General features: G+C 43.9%; 1 protein-coding gene across 6 annotated transcripts in view; it reads right to left on the minus strand.

Moving 5' to 3' along the window:
• The window catches only part of FAXC (failed axon connections homolog, metaxin like GST domain containing), a 72,541-nt gene that overhangs the window by 25,835 nt on the left and 25,971 nt on the right, over nucleotides 1–20,735 (minus strand). For all 6 annotated transcript variants that reach the window (XM_045499109.1, XM_045499107.1, XM_045499108.1 and 3 more), the window contains one exon: nucleotides 16,381–16,604. In XM_045499109.1, the coding sequence (XP_045355065.1) occupies nucleotides 16,381–16,604 (224 nt within the window). The remainder of the gene's footprint in view (nucleotides 1–16,380; nucleotides 16,605–20,735) is intronic.

The following is a 20,735-nucleotide window of genomic DNA, read 5'->3' on the forward strand; positions in this document are numbered from 1 at the left end:
CTATGTGCTCTTAGGTCAGTTAGTAAACCACTCTGTACCTCAGTTTCCTCACTTACAAACCAGGCATAATACTACTGATAATAATAACAATGTACCTACCCTCATATACCTTTCGTGAGGATGAATGAGAATAGTTCCTGTCTCATTTAATTCTCACCAAAATCATATGAGAATAGGTATTGTTATTATATCACCGTGAGGATACACACACACACACATATATACATACACCTATATGTACGTGTCATATATTTATAGTAGATATTTCATATCATATATAAGTATAATGTTAAAGATTATACAATCAATGTATAATATGCATTATGTATTATGTATATTATGAAATTATTATGCATATTATGAAATTATGAATTATTATGAAAGTAGGGACTACCAAATGAGGGTATTATATACTGTATTACTATTTGCTTATGCACACTGGCAATGCTCCACAAATATCAGCTCCTGTCAATATTATTTTGGTTATATGCAAGACAGCTCTGGAGGCTTGGGATACAGGGACTAACAGAACAGACAAGGTCACTGGTCTTGTGGAGTTTACATCACATGGAGTGACGATAAACAAGCCAATCAATAAGTGATAAGTGCCACGCAGAGAATAAAAGTAAGGTGACATGACAGCGGGTGGCTGACAGCTACACTAAACAGTTCTGTGAGTCAGGGAAGGCCTCTCTGTGGAGGTGATATTTACCCAGAGGTATGAATGTCCAGGAGGATCTAGCAATGCAAACATCTTGAGGGCGAGAATTTTAGGCACAAGGAACAGCTAAGACAAATGCCCTAGATGGGAAACAAGCTTGGTGGGTTTACGAAACAGAGAGAAGACCAGTGCAGCTGGCATATAACGGACAAGTAGGATTAAGAAGTGAGACTGGAGGGGCGCCTGGGTGGCTCAGTCGGTTAAGCGGTCAACTTCGGCTCAGGTCATGATCTCACGGCCCGTGAGTTCGAGCCCCGCGTCGAGCTCTGTGCTGACAGCTCAGAGCCTGGAGCCTGCTTCAGATTCTGTCTCCCTCTCTCTGACCCTCCCCTGTTCATGCTCTGTCTCTCCCTGTCTCAAAAATAAAAATAAAGGGGCGCCTGGGTGGCGCAGTCGGTTAAGCGTCCGACTTCAGCCAGGTCACGATCTCGCGGTCCGTGAGTTCGAGCCCCGCGTCGGGCTCTGGGCTGATGGCTCAGAGCCTGGAGCCTGTTTCCGATTCTGTGTCTCCCTCTCTCTCTGCCCCTCCCCCGTTCATGCTCTGTCTCTCTCTGTCCCCAAAATAAATAAACGTTGAAAAAAATAAATAAATAAATAAAAATAAAAATAAAATGTTAAAAAAAAAAATTAAAAAAAAAAAAAAAAGAAGTGAGACTGGAAAGCAGGCAGGGCTCTGGCAATATAGGGATTTGAAAGCCAGGTAAAAGATAACGGAAAAGGAGAAATCTAGAATGACTTTTTAGCATCTGACCTGAATAACTGAATGGATGCTGATCCCATTCGCAGAGAAGTCACAGGTTTGGTGGGAGGGTAAGGAGTTCTTTGGGGAGGTGCTGAATTTGAGATGGCTGTGGGACACCTACGTGAAGGTAACAGCTGGACTCGAGATGACCAGAATGAGGGGAAGGGAATCTGAGGAACCACTGTAGGGGCCAATGGCAGGCTGTCCCCAAAATGTGCCACTTTGGCATATTATTTTACATAAAAGTTACTTAAGAGAAGCCTGTGCAAGGACACTCAGACCATCCTCCACCCCCTGAAAGCAGGAAATAAATCTCCCATGTGAAAGGTGTCCTCCCTGTACCAGGAGACAAGAGACAATCTTACCACCAGAAACCGGAAATTTAGAGCCGAGAAGGCCGTATAAACAACCTGTGCTACCTTTACTAATTTATTACTGCGGCCCAAATACTGCTTAGAATTCCTTACTAACTGAAGCTCCCAAAGTTTTCTTTTTTCTATCAATTCCTCATAGATCTATTGTCTCTTTGTCCAAAAAATATACAATCTGCCTGCCTTGGTCATTTCTTTAGGTCTCAATCTCATTATGGGGCCTCTGCATGTGTGTAATAAAACTGTTTTTTTTTTCCTCCTGTTAATCTATCTCAAGTAAATTTAATTTTTAGTCCAGCTGGAAGACCTTAAAAGATAGAAAAGAATTTTTCATTCCCTTCACCATCAGTATTTAAGGAACTTGCAAAGCAAAAGTAGGAAAGAAAGGTCAGACAGATCCAGTAAGTAAGATAAAGGCTAAAAAGTGTTCTGCAAAAACTTCTGGCTTCTCCCAGACCATTTGGGTTCAAATCTAAGCTCCGCCATTTACTAACTGGGTGTCCCTGGGCAGGGGACTTCTTTGTGCCTAAATTTCTTCATGGGAAGGATCACTGTGAGCACTAATGAGTTCATACAAACTAAGTGCCCGCATTGGGTTGGTAGGTTATAGCCAATTAGGACACGGCCTGAAACAGCAAACTACTAATGCCTCCTCAGGGGATGCCCAGAAATCTGTGACTTGAAAATGGAGGATGAAGCCTCCAGAGAAAGAGAAAGCCTGAATCCTTTGTTCTTCAGCACATCCAAAAAACCTCATTTCCATTAGCCTTACAGCAGGAGACACTCCTCAGAGTCTCTCCCTCAGGTAGACATTTCCTACTTCCAAATGAAGCCTGAAATAAGGCTTTTATGCAGATCTGGTGAACAGGCAGGTTGCCATTTATCCTTCCAAGAGCACCTGAGGGCAGGGTGGGGGGGGGGGGGCTGGGTGGGGGGGGGGGCTAGGAGTCTGGATACAGTGGTGCAAAGAGTGAATGGGAGGTGAGTATGACAATCGCTGCTTTTCAGATAAGCTTTGTGAAGGGAAGTCAAGGGATCGGACAGAAGGGAGAGACTTCTATGTAAGTAGGAGGAGCCTGTAAAGAAATACAGGGTGACGGGGCGCCTGGGTGGCGCAGTCGGTTAAACGTCCGACTTCAGCCAGGTCACGATCTCGCGGTCCGTGAGTTCGAGCCCCGCGTCAGGCTCTGGGCTGATGGCTCAGAGCCTGGAGCCTGTTTCCGATTCTGTGTCTCCCTCTCTCTCTGCCCCTCCCCCATTCATACTCTGTCTCTCTCTGTCCCAAAAAATAAATAAACGTTGAAAAAAAAAAAATTTTAAAAAGAAATACAGGGTGAAGAGAGGAAAGGGAGAATTTGAACTCAGACTCCTAAAGAGGGAAGGATGGGAAGGGGCGGGACTCCTCAGAATGACGAGGCTGAAGCTGACCAGGCTGACTGGGGCACTGCAGGATGGGAAAGGCGGAGGAGAGCTGGGCAAGGGGATGAGAACAGCGTCCGTCATGGATCTCGGGCTAGGCTGAGTGACAGTGAAGTGAATAGGGGAAGGGGGGGCTAACAAAATGGCAGGGGTGGGGGGGAGAAGGTGAAGGAGAAAGGAGCCTGAGGTTGAGAGACAGTCAGTGATCAAGTGTGGAAGTGAGGTGGCTACTCAGGGTGCACCGACAGGCTCTGAGGCCCTGGTCAGGAGTCAACAGCGCCAGATGCCCTCTGAGTCTGGAGCTGGCCCAGGGGAGAAGGCAGGCAGCTCTGTGGAAGGAGCAGAGGTCGGTGCAGGGTTCGGGGTGGAGGCTGGGAGGTGTTGGACAAAGGCCCACACAAGCGCTGTGGATGCCTACGGTGGGGTCAGGACTGAAACCTTGGTCAGGATAACCTTGGATCTGGCTGTCCACCTGCATAAATCTTTAAGATTCCAAGTGAGATTGAGAAAATACTTGCCTCAAACATCACTGAGCATAGATCTGTGAGATATAAATAGATCAGTTACATTTTAAAGGAAACCTCAAGTTCGATAAATGGACAAAGGATTGGAACAGCGAATTCACGTAAGAAACAAGAAAATTAAAAAGGAAAAAAAGATTCTTGGAGGTGATTAAAGAATCGGAGCACAAAGTAACCTTAAGGTAACAGTCTATAATGAATAAAGTGGTCAGCTTTTTTTTTTTTTTTTTAGTCATCAGACCTGTTACTCATAAGCCTTCAGTGAAACTGAAGAGAAACCTCTATCTTTTATTGGTTACTTTGCAAATCTGTGCTTGTCTTTTGGAAAACACCATAGCAATGCCTAGGAACAGACCTAATGATGTTCATAACCTTTCACCCAGAAATTTCACTCCTCTGAGTCTACTACTCCAAAATAAAGTATATTTAATTTTAGCATTTGCTTTAAAAAATGAACAGAATACAAAGATACGTGTACATCACATAGATTTCCTAAAAATTTGCATGTGGAAGATAGAGGAAGATAGAAAATTGTTAGAGTTACATAACAGAATGACGGTATCTAAAATTTTTTCCTTTGTTTTAAATGTTGTTTAGTCTTTTTTTTTAAGTTTATTTATTTTTGAGAGAGAGAGAATATGTATGAGCAGGGGAGGGGCAGAGAGGCAGAGAGAGAGGCAGAGAGAGGGAGGGGCAGAGAGGCAGAGAGAGAGGCAGAGAGAGAGAGAGAGAGAGAGAGAGAGAGAAAATCCCAAGCAGACCCCACGCTGTCAGCACAGAACCTGATGCAGGGACTGATCTCAGGATCGATCAGTCATGACCTGAGCCAAAATCAAAAGTCAAATGCTCAGCCCACTGAGCCACCCAGGCACCCCTACTGATTAGTCTTTTTAATGCAAACTGAAAATTCTAAATAAAAATGATGTATTACCATATATCAGGTCATCATTTATCTATAATTCCTCCCCGGGTTAGGCAGTCTACCCAGTGAATTTTATCCAGGCAACTCACCCCACCAGAACACAAATGCAGAGGGGCTTCCATATCTGGCAACAGGAAAGGATGTGTACTGGCAAAGACTTTAAGTGTATTATCTGCACGGTGCTATCTTGTGAATTTTTCATTCTTTTATTCTAATCATTCAGGAATTGGAATCCTGAAATTTTAAACATAAAGTCAAAGACACACTTTTCTCAGAGGAAGAAATAGCTAGAACGTTCCCAGGGTAAAGTAGAGACCAGATCACTGCTGTCAGAATTATACCAACCAATCTGTGTTGCTAAATAAGCCGCAAAGATTTCTAAAAACTTGGTAGTCATTAGCATTTGATTTTATTCTGCTAAAAGTCATTTTTTTGGTTGTTTTCATGAATAGCCAATATATTTGGACCCACTGAGTTAGCAACAATGAAAATGCAAAAGAAACAAGCCACAGTCTGGGCCCCAACTGCCTAGTCCCCATGAGGGCGCAAACACCTTGAGCAGGGCCTGGCCCTGCCAGCCCCTGGCTATTTAAGGATACCCCAGCCCCCTGGCCATGCATTCCTCCCTCCTCCCTCTGGAAGTCCAGACTTCCTGAAAACAAGCGTTGATGCCCATTAGTGGCCTGCAAGCAATTTAGAGTTATTGAAGAATATGTATAGACCTGTCAGAGTAAATCACTTCCACTTCAGGAGGTGAGTACAGGACTCCAGCAGGAACTTGCAAAAAAGCTTAGGCACTCCCTGGAACCCAATCAATAGAGGTAAAAACAGAATTTATGATTTTCAACTCAAATTATTACTATCCCTGCATGTGATTTTAACAAGCCACCAATGCAAACATACGGAAGTTGTACTAGAGCCAAAGAAAAGCGTTACTGTTATCTGAGCAGCCTGAGACCTACTCCTTCGCCTCTCTGACCCTCACTGGGCTTTCTCATCTGTAAAATAACTAGCTCCCAGGGGTGTGGTAAGATACAACATCTTGAAGATGCTGTTAAAATGTTTAAATGTACCTATGGGGCACCTGGGAGGCTGAGTCAGTTAAGCATCCAACTCTCGACTTTGGCTCAGGTCATGATCTCAGTTTGTAGGTTCGAGCCCACCTTCAGGCTCTGCGCTGACAGAGCAGAGCCTGCTTGGGATTCTCTCTCTCTGCCCCTACCCCACTCTCACACAAGTGCACGTGCACACTCTCTCAAAAATAAATAAACATTTAAAAATATTTTTAATGTATCTAAATGTCTAAAATTTATCCACACAAAAAATCAGCCTACTAGATTTTCAACATGGAAAGAAGGAAAGACTGTGCGAGGCACCATACGCACACCCTACTGAATGAAGTAGGCTCAGTTTGTTCTGAATTTTCTCCCTTTTGATAGCTGCCCAAAGCAAGGCCCAGGCCCCTCTTGGGGCCTCTACCCACCCAGTCCCTCCTCCCAGCACCCAGGTCGGCCTTTCTAACCTCCCTGGCTGCCCAAGATTAGATTACAGGCACATTTTAGTCACTTGCTAAGTTTAAAAAACACCTTTCCCCAGACCCCCTCCCAGAGATCTGAATTATTTGGCCTGTGCAGCTGTGTTTTATAAGGTCCTGACGTGATTCTAATGCATAATCAGTGCTGAGAACCACTATTATGCTGAATAAGTGACAGTAATTTGGAAAGGATTTGGAAACTGCATTAGGAAACACTAATGCTTTGAGGTTCCAAAACATTCCCTTTAGTGTCTATTATTTTCTTCTTTTATCTGTGTGTTTCATCTTTCTAGCTAGATTGACAGACATAATTACTTCTTTTTCTTTTTAAAGCTTTTATTTAACTTTATTTATTTCAGGAGACAGAGCACGCAAGGGAGGGGTAGAGGGAGAGGGAGAATCCCTCTTAGCATGGAGCCCAGTGTGGGCCTCAAACCTACAAACAGTGAGATCATGACCTGAGCCAAAAACAAGAGTTGGACTAACCAATTGAGCCACCCAGGCACCCCAGGCATAATTACTTCTATGTCTTTATTCCTCTGGCCTCAACATATGCTACATGTGTTCGTGTGTGATATATAACCTAATGCTTCTCATCTTTTTCTCATACCTGGTCCAGAAGGCTTCTCTAACCCATCACCTTCACTGGGAGGTATCATGTGTGGCTGCTGTGTCCCAGGTGGCTCCCAGCCTAGGCCTAAATGCCTAATGTGAATGGAGTGTTGTTTGCATAATATAATTAAACAGGGTAGGAAGAGCAGCTATTAAAATAGCCTATTCCCAAGCTCACTTAAAAACAAAATTTCCCTGTTCATAAACCTTTGAGTAAAAATAACTTCCAAAGAAGTGGAGGTTTACTGAAAACCAACCACTGTTTATAAAGTAGATTTAATAGCAAGACATATAAACACAGATCATTTAAGGGACCAGACCTTCAGAAGGCAGGAGAGACAGCCAACCATAAATCACACACAGTCCAAGAGATCAACCAAAACTTGAGTGATCTCTATTTTGGCCTCTGCCTTGTTTTGTAGCTTGGAAAGTCACCTCTGCTCTCCCTTGTTTTGTAGCTTAGAAAGTCACCTCTGTTCTCCTCTCTAGAGAACCAATATAAAATCATGAAACCATCAGAACCAGAAGGACCCCCCCCCCCACAAACCATCTCTAGTTAGAGATCTCACCGCCTATAAAAAGACTCCTCAGCTATCCTGATGGTGGTCAGCAAGCTCACCTTGGAATAATTCCAAAGAACAGCCACTCCTACCACATCACAAGACAAGCCCTTCCAATTCAGGACAGGTCGTTTTAAAGAGCCGCCTCACCCTGACTTGTAATCTGTGGTCGTTCCCCCACGTACACACTCCACCTTCTCCTCTGTCCTCCTCCCCTCTCCCCAAACATGTCCATCATCTGTTGCAACACCTAAGTCACTACCCATTTCCAATATTTGAAAAAAGCTGCTATATGACCCATACATCTTGGCTTCTGCAGACCATCCTTCCCCAGGATCCTCAAATTCCTTGCATGAAATTATTTTGAGACTAACCACCTTCCTAACCATCCTTCTCTGGATACACCCTAGTTTGACCAAGTTCCTTTAAAAGATGGATCCCAGGGGCACCTGGGTGGTTCAGTCGGTGAAGCGTCAGACTCTTGATTTCGGCTCAGGTCATGATCTCACAGTTCGTGAGCTGGAGCCCCGTCCGGGCACCGTGCAGACAAGGCACACCTGCTTGGGATTCAAAAAAAAAAAAAAAAAAAAAAAAAAGATGGATCCCAGAACTGAACATTGAAACTCTCTGTTCAACAAACACTTGTTGAATGCCTAGTGGGTGCCAGGCACTCAGGCCCTAGAAACAGAAATAAAAACACCAGTGGAGCTGAGGAGACAGTCAAACCAAATCATTAAAACATTAAAAGAAGGTGCAGGGAGTGCTCTGAGGAAGAAAGCACCAAGTGCCTGGAAGCACTGAGAGGAAGAAAGCACCAAGTGCCCGACACACTGAGAGAAAGACCCAGAAAGGTTTCCTTAAGGAAACAACTTTTAAGCTGAAACACTGGGTGGCATTTAAAAGGCTAGGTTTTTATTGGCTTCTTTGACAGTCCATCATACCTGCGGTATACTGAGAATGAAATCCACAAAAATCCTGAAGTCTCTTTTTCACACGTTTCTCTCCACCCTATATTTGTGGAATTCAATTTGGTGACCTAAGTACAGAATTTGACATTTATCCCTATTAGACTTCCCGTTAAGGTTCAAAGCTTTGATTCCTGGGGTTTTTTTTTTATTATTTAATAAATAAATATGTGAAATGGTATGACTTTTGAAACTGTGGGACTCAACTCCAGAAAGTAGGTACTAGTTTTTATTTCTATCAGAATATGTCAGCACCTCCTTCCCACCCCCGCCAATATGCCACATTAAAAAACAAAACAAAACAAAACAAAACAGGGGCGCCTGGGTGGCTCAGTTGGTTAAGTGTCTGACTTCAGCTCACCTCATGATCTCACATTTCCTGAGTTTGAGCCCCATGTCAGCTCTGTGCTAACAGCTTGAAGCCTGGAGCCTGCTTCGGATTCTTGGGCTCCCTCTCTCTCTGCCCCTCCCCTGCTCATTCTCTCTCGAAAATAAACAAACATTAAAAAAACTAACAGAAAAAAAAAAAACTTTGCCAATTTGATTGACAGGGCGGTGCCTCATTTGTTAACTTAAATTGTTCTGATTACCAGAGGTTGAATGCTCTTCATGTATTCATCATTTGTATTGTTTTTACAAATTCTCTTTTTATGTCTTCTACCCAGTTTTCTCCTTCAAATATTCACTTTTCTTACTGATTTGTACAAGTTCTTCAAATAGTAACATTAATTCCTTGTCACATGTTGCAAACATTTTTCCAGGTTTTCATTTCAATTTTAACTTTGTTTATTGACATCCAAGAGGTTTTATTTTGCTCAAGAAACCTAGCGATTCAACTTTTCTTTTGTTACTTTTCCCTTTGGTACCATATTTAGAAACACTTTCCCAAGTTCAAGATTATATTAAAGTTTCCCATATTTTATCCTGACGCCTTGATGGTTTCATTTTTTGCATTTAAATGCTTAATCTCTTTGGAATTTATTCATGCAGGGTACCCCTGCATGAAATAAAGGCAGGGGTACCATGCTTATTTTGTTCCACATGGTTAGCCAGCTGTCCCAACACCATTTACTGAATTAATTTGTGTTTTTTTACCGATTCAAAAGGGCGCCTTTATCATATGCTTTGTCTCCACTTGTGTCCACCTCATACGCATCTGAGACTCAGCATACCCACACCTGAAATTCATGACCTTCCCCTTTTCTCCAGCGTTCTCCAACTCCGAATGGTTATTTGTTCACTAAGTTTTCACGTCAAGAACATGGTTACTCCTTACCCCTGCCCTCTCCATCACCATCTCTCTCCCCTCCCACACACATATCAAGTCCCCAAATTGTAATCAACCCTGTCTCTAGAATATAGCTCTAATCCATCATTTTATGTCCAACTCTACACCACAGCTGTAATCCACAATGCCATCTTATTCTTCCTGGACCTCAACAGCCTCCTCACTGGGCCCCCAAATAAATCCACTCTTGGTTCCTCTGGCACATTAAATATAAGTAAGGTCAAGCCACCTCCCTACTTTCAACTTGTGTTAGAACACAACCCAAGATTATGTAAGTGATATGAAGACCATGTGATCTAGCTCCTTCCTACCTCTACCTCATGCCACACTTTGGTTCTCACACAGTTTCTAACACACCCGCCATCTTTTCACTCCTTGAAGGCTCCCAGCTGCTCTTCGTGTCAGAGCCTTCACATGTGAAGTCCCTTCTGTATTCCATGCTAGCCTCCCATCCCACCCCTCACACACATGCCTGCCTAACTCTGGCTTATCTTTCAGAGTCCAGCTGAAGTATCACCTCCTCAAAGAATCCTGGAGGAGGGGCGCCCTTGTGGCTCAGTAAAGCATCCAGCTTTGGCTCAGGTCATTATCTTGGGGTTTGTGGGTTCGAGTCCCACATCAGGTCCTGTGCCGACAGTGCAGAGCCTGTTTGGGATTCTCTCTCTCTGTTCCTCCTCTGCTCATGCTCTCGCTCTCCCTCTCAAAATAAATTTTTTAAAACTTACAAAAAAAAAAAGAAATATAAAAGAGGCAGAAGGTGGGGTTTTGATGAGTTTTATGTCATTTTTATAACATCAAGTGCAATACCAGGCACATAGAATTGTACGGTACAGAAAAAAATACTTGCAGTATATTAGGTGAGGAAAAGACAGGTTGGAAAATTATGTGCGTGTATGTGTGTGTTTTCAAAAATACATATACGTGACTCAAAATTACACGCATATATACTGGAAAGACATGCACCAAAATGACAACTGTGGTTAGCAGTAAGTAATAAGATCACAGTGACGTAGTTTCCTTCTCAGTGTTCTTCTGAACCTTCTCAACTTTCTTTTTTTTTTTTTTTTTTAACGTTTATTTATTTTTGGGACAGAGAGAGACAGAGCATGAACGGGGGAGGGGCAGAGAGAGAGGGAGACACAGAATCGGAAACAGGCTCCAGGCTCTGAGCCATCAGCCCAGAGCCTGACGCGGGGCTCGAACTCCGGGACCGCGAGATCGTGACCTGGCTGAAGTCGGACGCTTAACCGACTGCGCCACCCAGGCGCCCCCCTTCTCAACTTTCTACAATTACTACTAAATTTAAAACTCAGAGGAAAGGTTTTTTTAGACTTGTTTCCCCAAAAACAGTGCTCTTTTTTTTAATATATGAGATTTATTATCAAATTGGTTTCCATACAACATCCAGTGCTCATCCCAAAAGGTGCCCTCCTCAATACCCATCCCTCCCACCCCCCAACAACCCTCAGTTTGTTCTCAGTTTTTAAGAGTCTCTTATGCTTTGGCTCTCTCCCACTCTAACCTCATTTTTTTTTCCTTCCCCTCCCCATGGGTTTCTGTTAAGTTTATCAGGATCCACATAAGAGTGAAAACATATGGTATCTGTCTTTCTCCAAAACCAGTGCTCTTAATGGAGTTGTGTTACATACAAAATCTGTGGCAGTGATAATGATAATAGCTAATACTTATTTAGCATTTTTATGTGCCAAACGCTATAGAAAGTACATTACATAAATGCTTATTGAGTCCTCGTACTCTATGATGAAGGCATTGTCCTGACCCCCCTTCTGTAGATGAAAAAGTTCAAGTTGTTCATGGGAAGTCACACAGCTGCTAAGTGTGTGGAGTCCAAGATGCAAACCCCGGGGATCTGACTCCAGAAATCCTTCTCTCATAAACTACTTCCCAAAAACCTAACCTTTCTGCTCTTGATTTTTACATCTTCCATGCTTTGTTAATTCTCACCCTTTGGGGAGGGGATAGAAACAGACAATATATGCACTTCTTGCATGAGATGAAAATCAGGCATCTTCTACATGTGGTATCTCCGCTTCAAACACACCCACCTTCCCAAAGGGGACATGGGAACAAGCAGAACCGAATGGAGATTAGCACTGACCACTAGGCAATCCTCCCCCCATTACTGGCTCTCACAACACCACAAGCCTCTCTTTCCAGCCCTCATCACAGTTGCGTTTTACATTTGCTTGTTACTTGACTGCTTACTATGTGCCAGCTGCAATTCTGAGCACTTTACATGTGCTTCTTTTCACCATTATGGTCCCCATTTTATACATAAGGAAACTAAAGCCTAGAGAAGTTAAGAAACTGGCCCAAGGTCACAAAGCTAAGAGGTGATGGAGGTTAGGTTTGACCTCTGGCTCTAGAGGCATTGCTCTCAAATGAATGAATGAAGGTATGTTCTCCATTTTCTAAAAAACCCTCTATCTCTTATTAGGATGGCTTAATTTTATTTCTGTAGGTCCTGAATATTTCTCATATATCATATTTCTAGTATTTTCATTTTTTATTATTGTAAATGGAAATTTTAAATATTTTCTAATTGGTTATTTGAGATATCAAGATGTTTATATGCTTATTACTTTGTAAACTTTTTATCATTTTATTTTATTTCATCATGGTAAGTGTACTCTTTAATCCCTATTCCCTATTTCCCCCATACCCCCACCCACTTCCCCTCTGGTAACCATCAGTTTGTTCTCTATAATTAAGAGTATGTTTCTTGGTCTGTCTCTCTCTCTTTTTATTTCCTTTGCTCGTTTGTTTTGTTTCTTAAATTCCACGAGTGAGATCATATGGTATTCATCTTTTTCTGACTTATTTCACTTAACACAATACTCTCTAGCTCTATCTATGTTGTTGCAAATGGCAAGATTTCATTCTTTTTGTGGCTGAATAATGTTCCATTATATTATGGAATCTTCTTTATCCATTCATCTACTGATGGACACCTGGGCTGCTTCCATAGTTTAGTTATTATAAATAATGCTGCAATAAACATAGGGGTGCATGTATCCCTTTGAGTTAGTGCTTTTGCATATTTTGGATAAATACCCAGCAGTGCAGTTCCTAGATCACAGGCTAGTTCTATTTTTAATTTTTTTGAGGAACCTCCATACCGATTTACACCAATTTGCATTCCCACCGACAGTGCAAGAGTTCCCCTTTCTCCACATCCTCACCAATGCTTATTGTTTCCTGTGTTGCTAATTTTAGCCATTCTGACAGGTGTGAGGTGATATCTCATTGTAGTTTTCATTTGTATTTCCCTGAGGATGAGTGATGTGGAGCATCTTTTCATGTGTCTGTTAGCCATCTGTATACCTGTAACTTTGTAAACTTGTCGAACTCTTTCCATTAACTGTAATTTTAATTGATTCTCCATTATTTTAGCTATATAATCTCTTCATTTCTAGAAATAAAAATTCTGTCTCCTCCTTCCCAACATGAAGACATCATCTTTTCTCAACTAATTTTTATCGTTTAAATTTTTTATTTTTATTTGAATTTAATCAATTTTTAAAACTACATCCGTAGATATGTACTGCCTAATTTTAGTCTCTCTCTACCACCTACCCCCTCAGGCCCAATCCATTCACTATGACACCAACAGAGCCACTTTTCTAAATCACAAATATGGCTCTTTCTCTCTTATACTCGGAAGTCTGTACCACCTCCATGTTTTCTGTATGATAAAGTCTCTCAGCATCATTATTACTTTTTATAAGATGACCTCAAACTACTTTTTAATCTTCATTTAGACCATGATTCCAAAATCCCCCTCATTCATGATCCCTTTTCTCATGATTTCCCCAAATGGTCCTTCCTTATTTTCTTCCTTGGGACAACCATTTACTTTCTGGGGCCAACATGACTGCCACCTCTACTCTGGCTTCCCAAGCTTCCCTGTCATTTCATCCCTGCTCTTGCCATGTCTTCAGAGCACCACACATAGACCTCTGTCATGGGACTTGTCACAGCCCAACTTGAACATGGGTACTTATTTAGAGCAGAGGTCAGCAAATTTTCATGGAGCATCAGATGGTAAATATTTTAGGCCTTCTGGGCCATATTTGATCTCTGTTGCATTTTTCCCCCCTCACATTTTAATAGTAAAACCGAGTCTTAGCTCAGAGATGATTAAATAAATAAATAAACAGGCCACCAGCTATGGGCCATAATTTGCTTATTTCTAGTTATAAGTTCATCTCTCCTAGTTATAAGTTCATCTCTCCCACTGAACAGGTATCAGCTATCTGAGAAAGGGGACAATCTCTTACTCATTTTTGTATTCCCCAGCTCCTGCCACATAGAAGGCGTTCAATCCTTGAAGTCAATTGAACTGAAACATCAATAATTAATTTCTCCTGATGAGTCAAATACATCCCTGGACAATTTCCCCAAATCTTGAACTACCTTAACAAAAGTCATTATGCATTTTCAGTCTCTTAGGCATCTTAAAAGTCAGCTATATCCCCAGGGGAGGGGGGAGGTAATGCTTTTTGCCTTGTTTAGTAAGAAAAACTCTGATGTTGAGCCAAAGAACCTCTCCCTCCCCAAAGGCAGCAAAAGTGCTTCTCCTATAGAGACTAGGCTGCTCCCGGGGCCCCCACACAGAATAGAACTCCAGCAAACTCCTTCTTTTCAAGTAACTGAATCAATTTCTCATTTCAGGAAATCATCTAGACTTGATGCTGTCTGGAATACTTGCCAGGTACCCACCCTAGCCATCAACAATAGACCTACCTCCCATCTCACCATAATTGGGGAAGAAGGATTTTGCTAACTCATTAAGTGCCAGAGAAACATAGATAGTTACCATTACTCTTTTTATTTTATTTTATTTTATTTTTGAAAGAGAGAGAAAGAGACAGAACATGAGCGGGGGAGGGGCAGAGACAGGGGGAGACACAGAATCCAAAGCAGGCTCCAGGCTCTGAGCTGTCAGCACAGAGCCCAACATGGGGCTCGAACCCATGAACTGTGAGATCATGACCTAAGCCAAAGTCGGACACTTAACCGACTGAGCCACCCAGGTGCCCCTGGTTATTATTATTCTTATTGCTATCACCCTGCTCCCCTGGTTCTCCCAACCAGACAAAGTTCTCCAGAAACTGATGATCACCACCTCCCTGGTTAAGAAACCAACACTGTTAAGTTTTTCTTGAAGAGCAGCACTTTATCGGCATAATCTCTGTCTTAACTTTGAGAGCTCAATGCCTGGCTTGCTGGGGCTCCCACAGCATGAGCTAGAAAGGAAGCTGAGAACAGGGAGAGCCATTACTAAGGAGAAAATGGCCCACTGCATGTCTGCTCTGTGAGGCTGAGAGTCCAGTACTGTTTCCAAGGGAACAAGGCAAACTTGAGGCTAATCGCTTCATACCTACAACAGGCAAGCCCCTCTGGGCCCAGAAAAGCAAAGAACCAGAGGATACAGGCAGCGTCAGTCTTCAACCCAGGCAGTGCTTTTGAACGTCTGTATAGAGCAAGAGCCAACAGCAACCCCCCCACAAGACAAAGGTGGCAGAGAGCTGGCCATGCTGTTGGGATTCTCCCCCTGCAGGCCAGGGTTCAAGGGAGGACTCCAGGTCTTATAAACATCTGGAGTGCAGAGCAGGGAAGGAGCCAGAGTGAGTCACCCTGTAGGGGGCAGGTTATACCCAGCAAAGGTATATTGCTGGAGCACCAGATGGGTTTCAACAAAACAAGCCCCAAACCCCACTTCCTAGAGGAGATGAGGAACCCAATGTGCTCTAGAATGGAGGGGGCCAAAAGACAGTTAATAAAAACCCACGTCCCCCAGGCAAAATAAGCAGTCGCATAAGACTAGGTCCCATGACTAGTCACACAGAGGGCTTGGCTCCCTATATGCACTAGTTGTCTCCAGGAGAAACCATCATTTCACACACAGGAGCTTCTGAATTCAAATGACGTGTTTACTAGCTGACATAGTTAAGACTCAAGCTCTGCCCAGTACAGAATCGCATCGGCCCAGCCACCTCCAGTGTCCAGCGAGGTGACAAAGGACACATAACTCCACTCTCGGTAGCCTCAGCTGCCCAGACCTACGCTGCTCCGGGCTTCTCTCTGAGGGGCTTCCCCAGCACAGTTCAACCCACTGTGCGCAGTGAACGCAAACTCAGAAGAGTTACGACATGCTGGTAAGAGGAGGCCTGAGATTGCAAACGCGAAACGTGAAAAAGGACTCGGGGCACGTGCACGAACCTGCGCCGCCGGCCTTTCTAGTAGCTTGAGGTCCCCCGGATACACAGTTGACGCTTCAAGCACGCGTGCTTACAAGCAGTCCTTTCACCCTGGCCTGTGTACACGTGAACGAGCTTCCCTGCCCAGAACCGCCCTCCGCTCACAACAGCGCCGAGACGCCAGCGGCATTTCCGGCCAGGCAGCCGGGCCGCGCCACGTGCTACGTTCTCTGCTCGCGGGGGTCCCCCGGGCCCGCCCCCCCCCCCCCCCCCCCGCACGAGACTGTCTCGCCCTAACGACTGGGAAGAGAGACACTCGCTCCTGGAAATGAGGCGATCTGGTTAAATGGGGGGGGGGGGGGGGGGGCTGCAGCCTCCAGGTGGAAGCAAAGAAACCAACCAACCAAAATAAAACTTTAAATCAGTATGCTAACAGTGCTTTACTAATCATGCAAAAAGCAAGGATAGAAAACATAGAATATAGAAGGTGTGGTACGTTACCCAAGAGCCCTGCCAAGGACCGCATGTCCTTCTCCATCAGCATGTAAATCTCCTCCTCCGAGAAGCGGCCAATGCCGTGGCCGTGCATCTCGCGCTTCACAATTCCTTTCGTTATGTGGCACACGACCCACCTCAGCAGGTTACTGAAGGGACCGCCACCACTAAGAGAGAGCATCTTCCGGGTCTCATTGAGATTGTCCACCCACTGGCAATAAGCTAACGTCCTGGAATTGTGTGGAAACAGGTTACTACCGGGCATTAGATACATGTCAGCTCCACAGAGTCCATTTCCAGGGAGTGCGTCAGAAGTTCGCACGCTCCGGAGGAAATGAGTCAGCGCAGCTTTTACAAAGAGCAGCGTGCATGGCAGATATTACCACAGTTTCTGGTCAGGGCCTAGACCTCGGGTCTGGAAGAGAAACTAAAACAAATCCAGGTAACGATGCCATGCTACAATGCCACCAAACCTCTCTTGGCACCCGCCCTCAGATCCACGCCCCTCACCCCCCGCCCCCCAACACCTCCCAAGGCACGCTTCTGCTTCCTCTGAGGCAACCCCTCAGAAAATACTAGAAATCCACTACAACAGGCTTTTAGGTGCGTACCTACGGGGACCCCAGGAAGGAGGCACAGTGACTGCGGTGCTGGCTTCACTCTCTTTCTTGATCTAAGTAATGGATATGCAGGTATATGCTCTGTGGTAATTAATTAAGCTGCACTTTTGTAATTTGGTGCAATTTGGGAGTGCATTTTATATTCTACAGAGTCAAAGAGTTTTTTTAAAAAGGAAAACTTTTGCCTTTTTGACAGAGGGTTAGGGAGTAGGTAGACCTGTCCATGTTTATTATAAACTATATAAATTATAAATATTACGTATAGGATTTGCTCTCCATAAAGTCAACTCTGCTTCAGTTTGTTTCTCCAGGGCTGTTAAAGCGAACACAAACACCAAAGGAACTTAGTTGAGTTGTTTTTCCCATCTGGGTGATGCTCGTGGCCAAACGCTCCCGTCCAGGAGTTCCCATGTTCTGTGCACAGACAGCTAAGCAGCTACCCGCTGTCGGTGCGGTGTGCTGGCTGCAATACTCAGGCCGACACTGATTTTGTTCTCGGAACTTGTGCAATTGCAGGACTGTTTCTACGGCTAATAAAGCTGGTAGATAGAAATTAAAACGGTTTCCTGCTGAAGGCTGAGAAAAGTATAGCTGTGAGAGTAGAGACATAAGATACTTTAGTTTTTCCCTATAATGAGCAATAAAAGATATACTGGTAGTCATCTCTACTCCTAGTGTTAGTTGACAGAGCAATGATGGCCACTTTGGAAAAATATGTTTGCAGAGAGAACACAAGGAATCGTAATAAATTATAGCTACTTTTCTACCTCGTCTTTTTAAAAGAAAAACAGAGTCCCTGAAATGTTGATCATTTTATATAATTCTATTCTTTCCCATCTTCTTTTCTCTACAAAAGGAAGAAACAGAAGATTTCTGTAAAAAACTTTAAGCATTCCTGATTTTTACTGGAAAAGTCCTACAGCCAATTTCAACATACCCTTTGTACTGTAACCGTAACTCTTCTTTAGTACCTTTTTAAAAGTGTTTAGAAATCTTGTTAGAAAGCTTTGGGTACTTCTTTTTGTAAATTTCTCAAAATAAAGTATTGAGTCAGGGAATGGATTTTGCTGAAAATAGGAAAAAGTACATTGCAATGGTAAGTAACAAATATGTACAGTCAGAGCAGTCAATGGATCCTTTGACATAAAAGAATCTCACATTCACTCTAGTACACTCTTTATAAAACATGAAAACTAAATGCTTTCCTATTTGCTCTTCTTTTTACACCTGCAGTTATTAATGTATACATTCTCACATTCCATTAGAATAACTCAGCACTGTGATTCTAATTGTACTAGATTGAAATGCAATAAAAGGGCTATGGCATCCTTGATTATTTTGCAAGTCCATGATCTGAGAATAAAACTAAATTATCCCAAAAAGTGTGACCAGGTAATAGCATCCAGGAAGCATCTAAAGAGTAAAAATGAGGCATATGGTGGCTCTACACTGACGGGTTGATCTGGAAAAAAAAAAGTACCTTCTTTGTAGACAAATTACACAGGTTTTATGATAAGCATAATTGGTCCTGAAGGATGAGCAGAAGCTCACCAGGCAGAGCAGAGGGAGAGGGAGAGAAGGAGTGTGTATGAAGAGCACTGGCCAGGGGATACAGGAGGCCTAGGGAAGCCTGTAAGAGTAGAGGCTGGAAGGGTGGGCCAGGACCAGATATGGACAGGCCTGAGACAAAGGGTGCTGAACTTTATTTTGGAAGCAAAGTTTATCCACCGAAAATTTTAAGCAGACAAGAAACGTAATCGATGTGTCAATGGAAGTGGAGAAACCATCGGTAGGAAGGCTGGTTAGAAGACTATGGCAAGACCCAAGAACTAGAGCAACGGCAGGGGTGGTGGGGCGGGTGTGGGGGGTGTACAGGGAATGCAGAGGAGAAACCCTGAGATATGAGAAAAAGAGTCTGTTGACCAATGGATTAGGTAAAAGGAGAGATTAGGTATTTTCTCTCAGGCTGATGGTTTGAGAGGATGATAATGCCATTAACCTTTATAGGCAGGCACACATCAGGTACAGATTTAGGTGATGAAAGATGCATTAAGCTGTTGCATTTGAAGGTCCCATGGAACCCCCACATGAGAATATCCAGAGGTTGAGAACTCAGGAGACAGGTTTGGATTCAAGATAGAGAATTTGTGGGTGAGGGCATATCAGTGAGAGTTCTAAAGCCGTCAGAGGAAAAGGGGTCACCTAAGGAAGTTTCTAGGGTAAGGAGTGGTAATAGGGCATCCACAGTTCAAGGACCAAGATAGAAGGTGAAAACGCCAGGCTGGAAAAACGTCAGCTTGGTGAGAAGTAGAGACACTGCTTTCTTGGAGATGGAGAGAAGGGAAGTGTCGCAAGACGTGAGGGGCTGCAGAGAGGTTCAGAGTTCCTGCCTAGTGACTTCACTTTCCTCCATAGAGCAGGAAATGGGGGCATGGGCACAGGATGAGGATGCAGCGATGGAGAGAGAGCTTTGGATGACTACTGGGTTCGAGTAGCAGATGGGGTTGGAAGAGGCAGCCGTTCTAGGTCACACATCTAAGCTGGTAGGAAACTCTACCAATGCAATGGTGTAAGGTTCTCTTCCTGCCTTAGCGTGTTGAATGCAGGGCACAGTAAAAGGAACAATGGGTTGATTTGGAAGTCTATAGCTAGAGGTAACCCGAGAAACTGTCTGGTCTTCCTCTGTTCTCTTTCCCACCCTGCTCTTGGTTTCTTTCCTCATTCACTCCCTGTGCCCAATACTGTGGGCCAGTGTCAGGGAAGAGAAGCAGAGGGCCAGGCAGGCTCTATAAGGGTCAACCCCTGTGAAGTGGGGACAAACTTTGAATACAAAGAAAATGGGTAACTCACGGATTCCTGAATCAATCACTGCAGGCAACAGACCTCATTTACACATGCTTCCATGTCATTACAACCAAGAATCCACCTCCTCCCATAACCAAGCTTCTGGCAAACTATTGACACTTGACGGAAACCACTCTCCTCCAAATCAACGATACCTCCTTCTTGCAAAATCCAAATAAAGACTCTTTCTATATTTATCTTTCTTGAGCTTTCTGCAACATCTGGCACTATCGGTGTCTTTCATAGAAGAGCCCTCCCTCAGCTTACGTCGGTCTCTACTGCTTTTCCTGCCCCCTCGTGCATATTCCTGAGATTTTCATCGCTATTCCTCCTACCTCTTACTCCACACTTGTGGGGTGACCTAATCCACACCCCGATTTCAAACTGATGACTCCCAAACCCATACCCAGCCCAGACCTTTGTCCTGACACCCAGGGATCCATGTGAGGCGTCCTCAGGAGCTGCAAACCCACATTTCCAAAATCAGACTCATCAGCTTCCTTCCCTTCAAATCTGCTTCTCCTCGCCCAAACCTGAAAGAATCCCAGGTGTTGTTCCTTACTGCTCTCTGTCCCTCACTCCTGACAGCCAGTCCCCCCTGTGAATTTGCCCTTTTCTCCAACTCAATTAGCACATCATCCACCACAGGTCTCCTGACATCCCTTCAAGGCCCTTCAGAAACCCAATTGCCCCAAGGCAGCCACAATGAGCTCCTAAAACACAAATCTAGTCATATCAGGCTGCTTCTCAGAGTCCTTCATGAACTCCCCATTCCTGAGCTTGCACACCAGCCCTGCTCCCACAGTCTGACCCAGGCCTGGTCTGGCCATTCTCTGGCCTCATCCTGTTGGGGATGCTGCTACTCTGCCTGGATATCCTAATCTTCCCCTGCCACCC

Source organism: Leopardus geoffroyi, chromosome B2, assembly GCF_018350155.1.
Source record: "Leopardus geoffroyi isolate Oge1 chromosome B2, O.geoffroyi_Oge1_pat1.0, whole genome shotgun sequence".
Taxonomy (NCBI): domain Eukaryota; kingdom Metazoa; phylum Chordata; class Mammalia; order Carnivora; family Felidae; genus Leopardus; species Leopardus geoffroyi.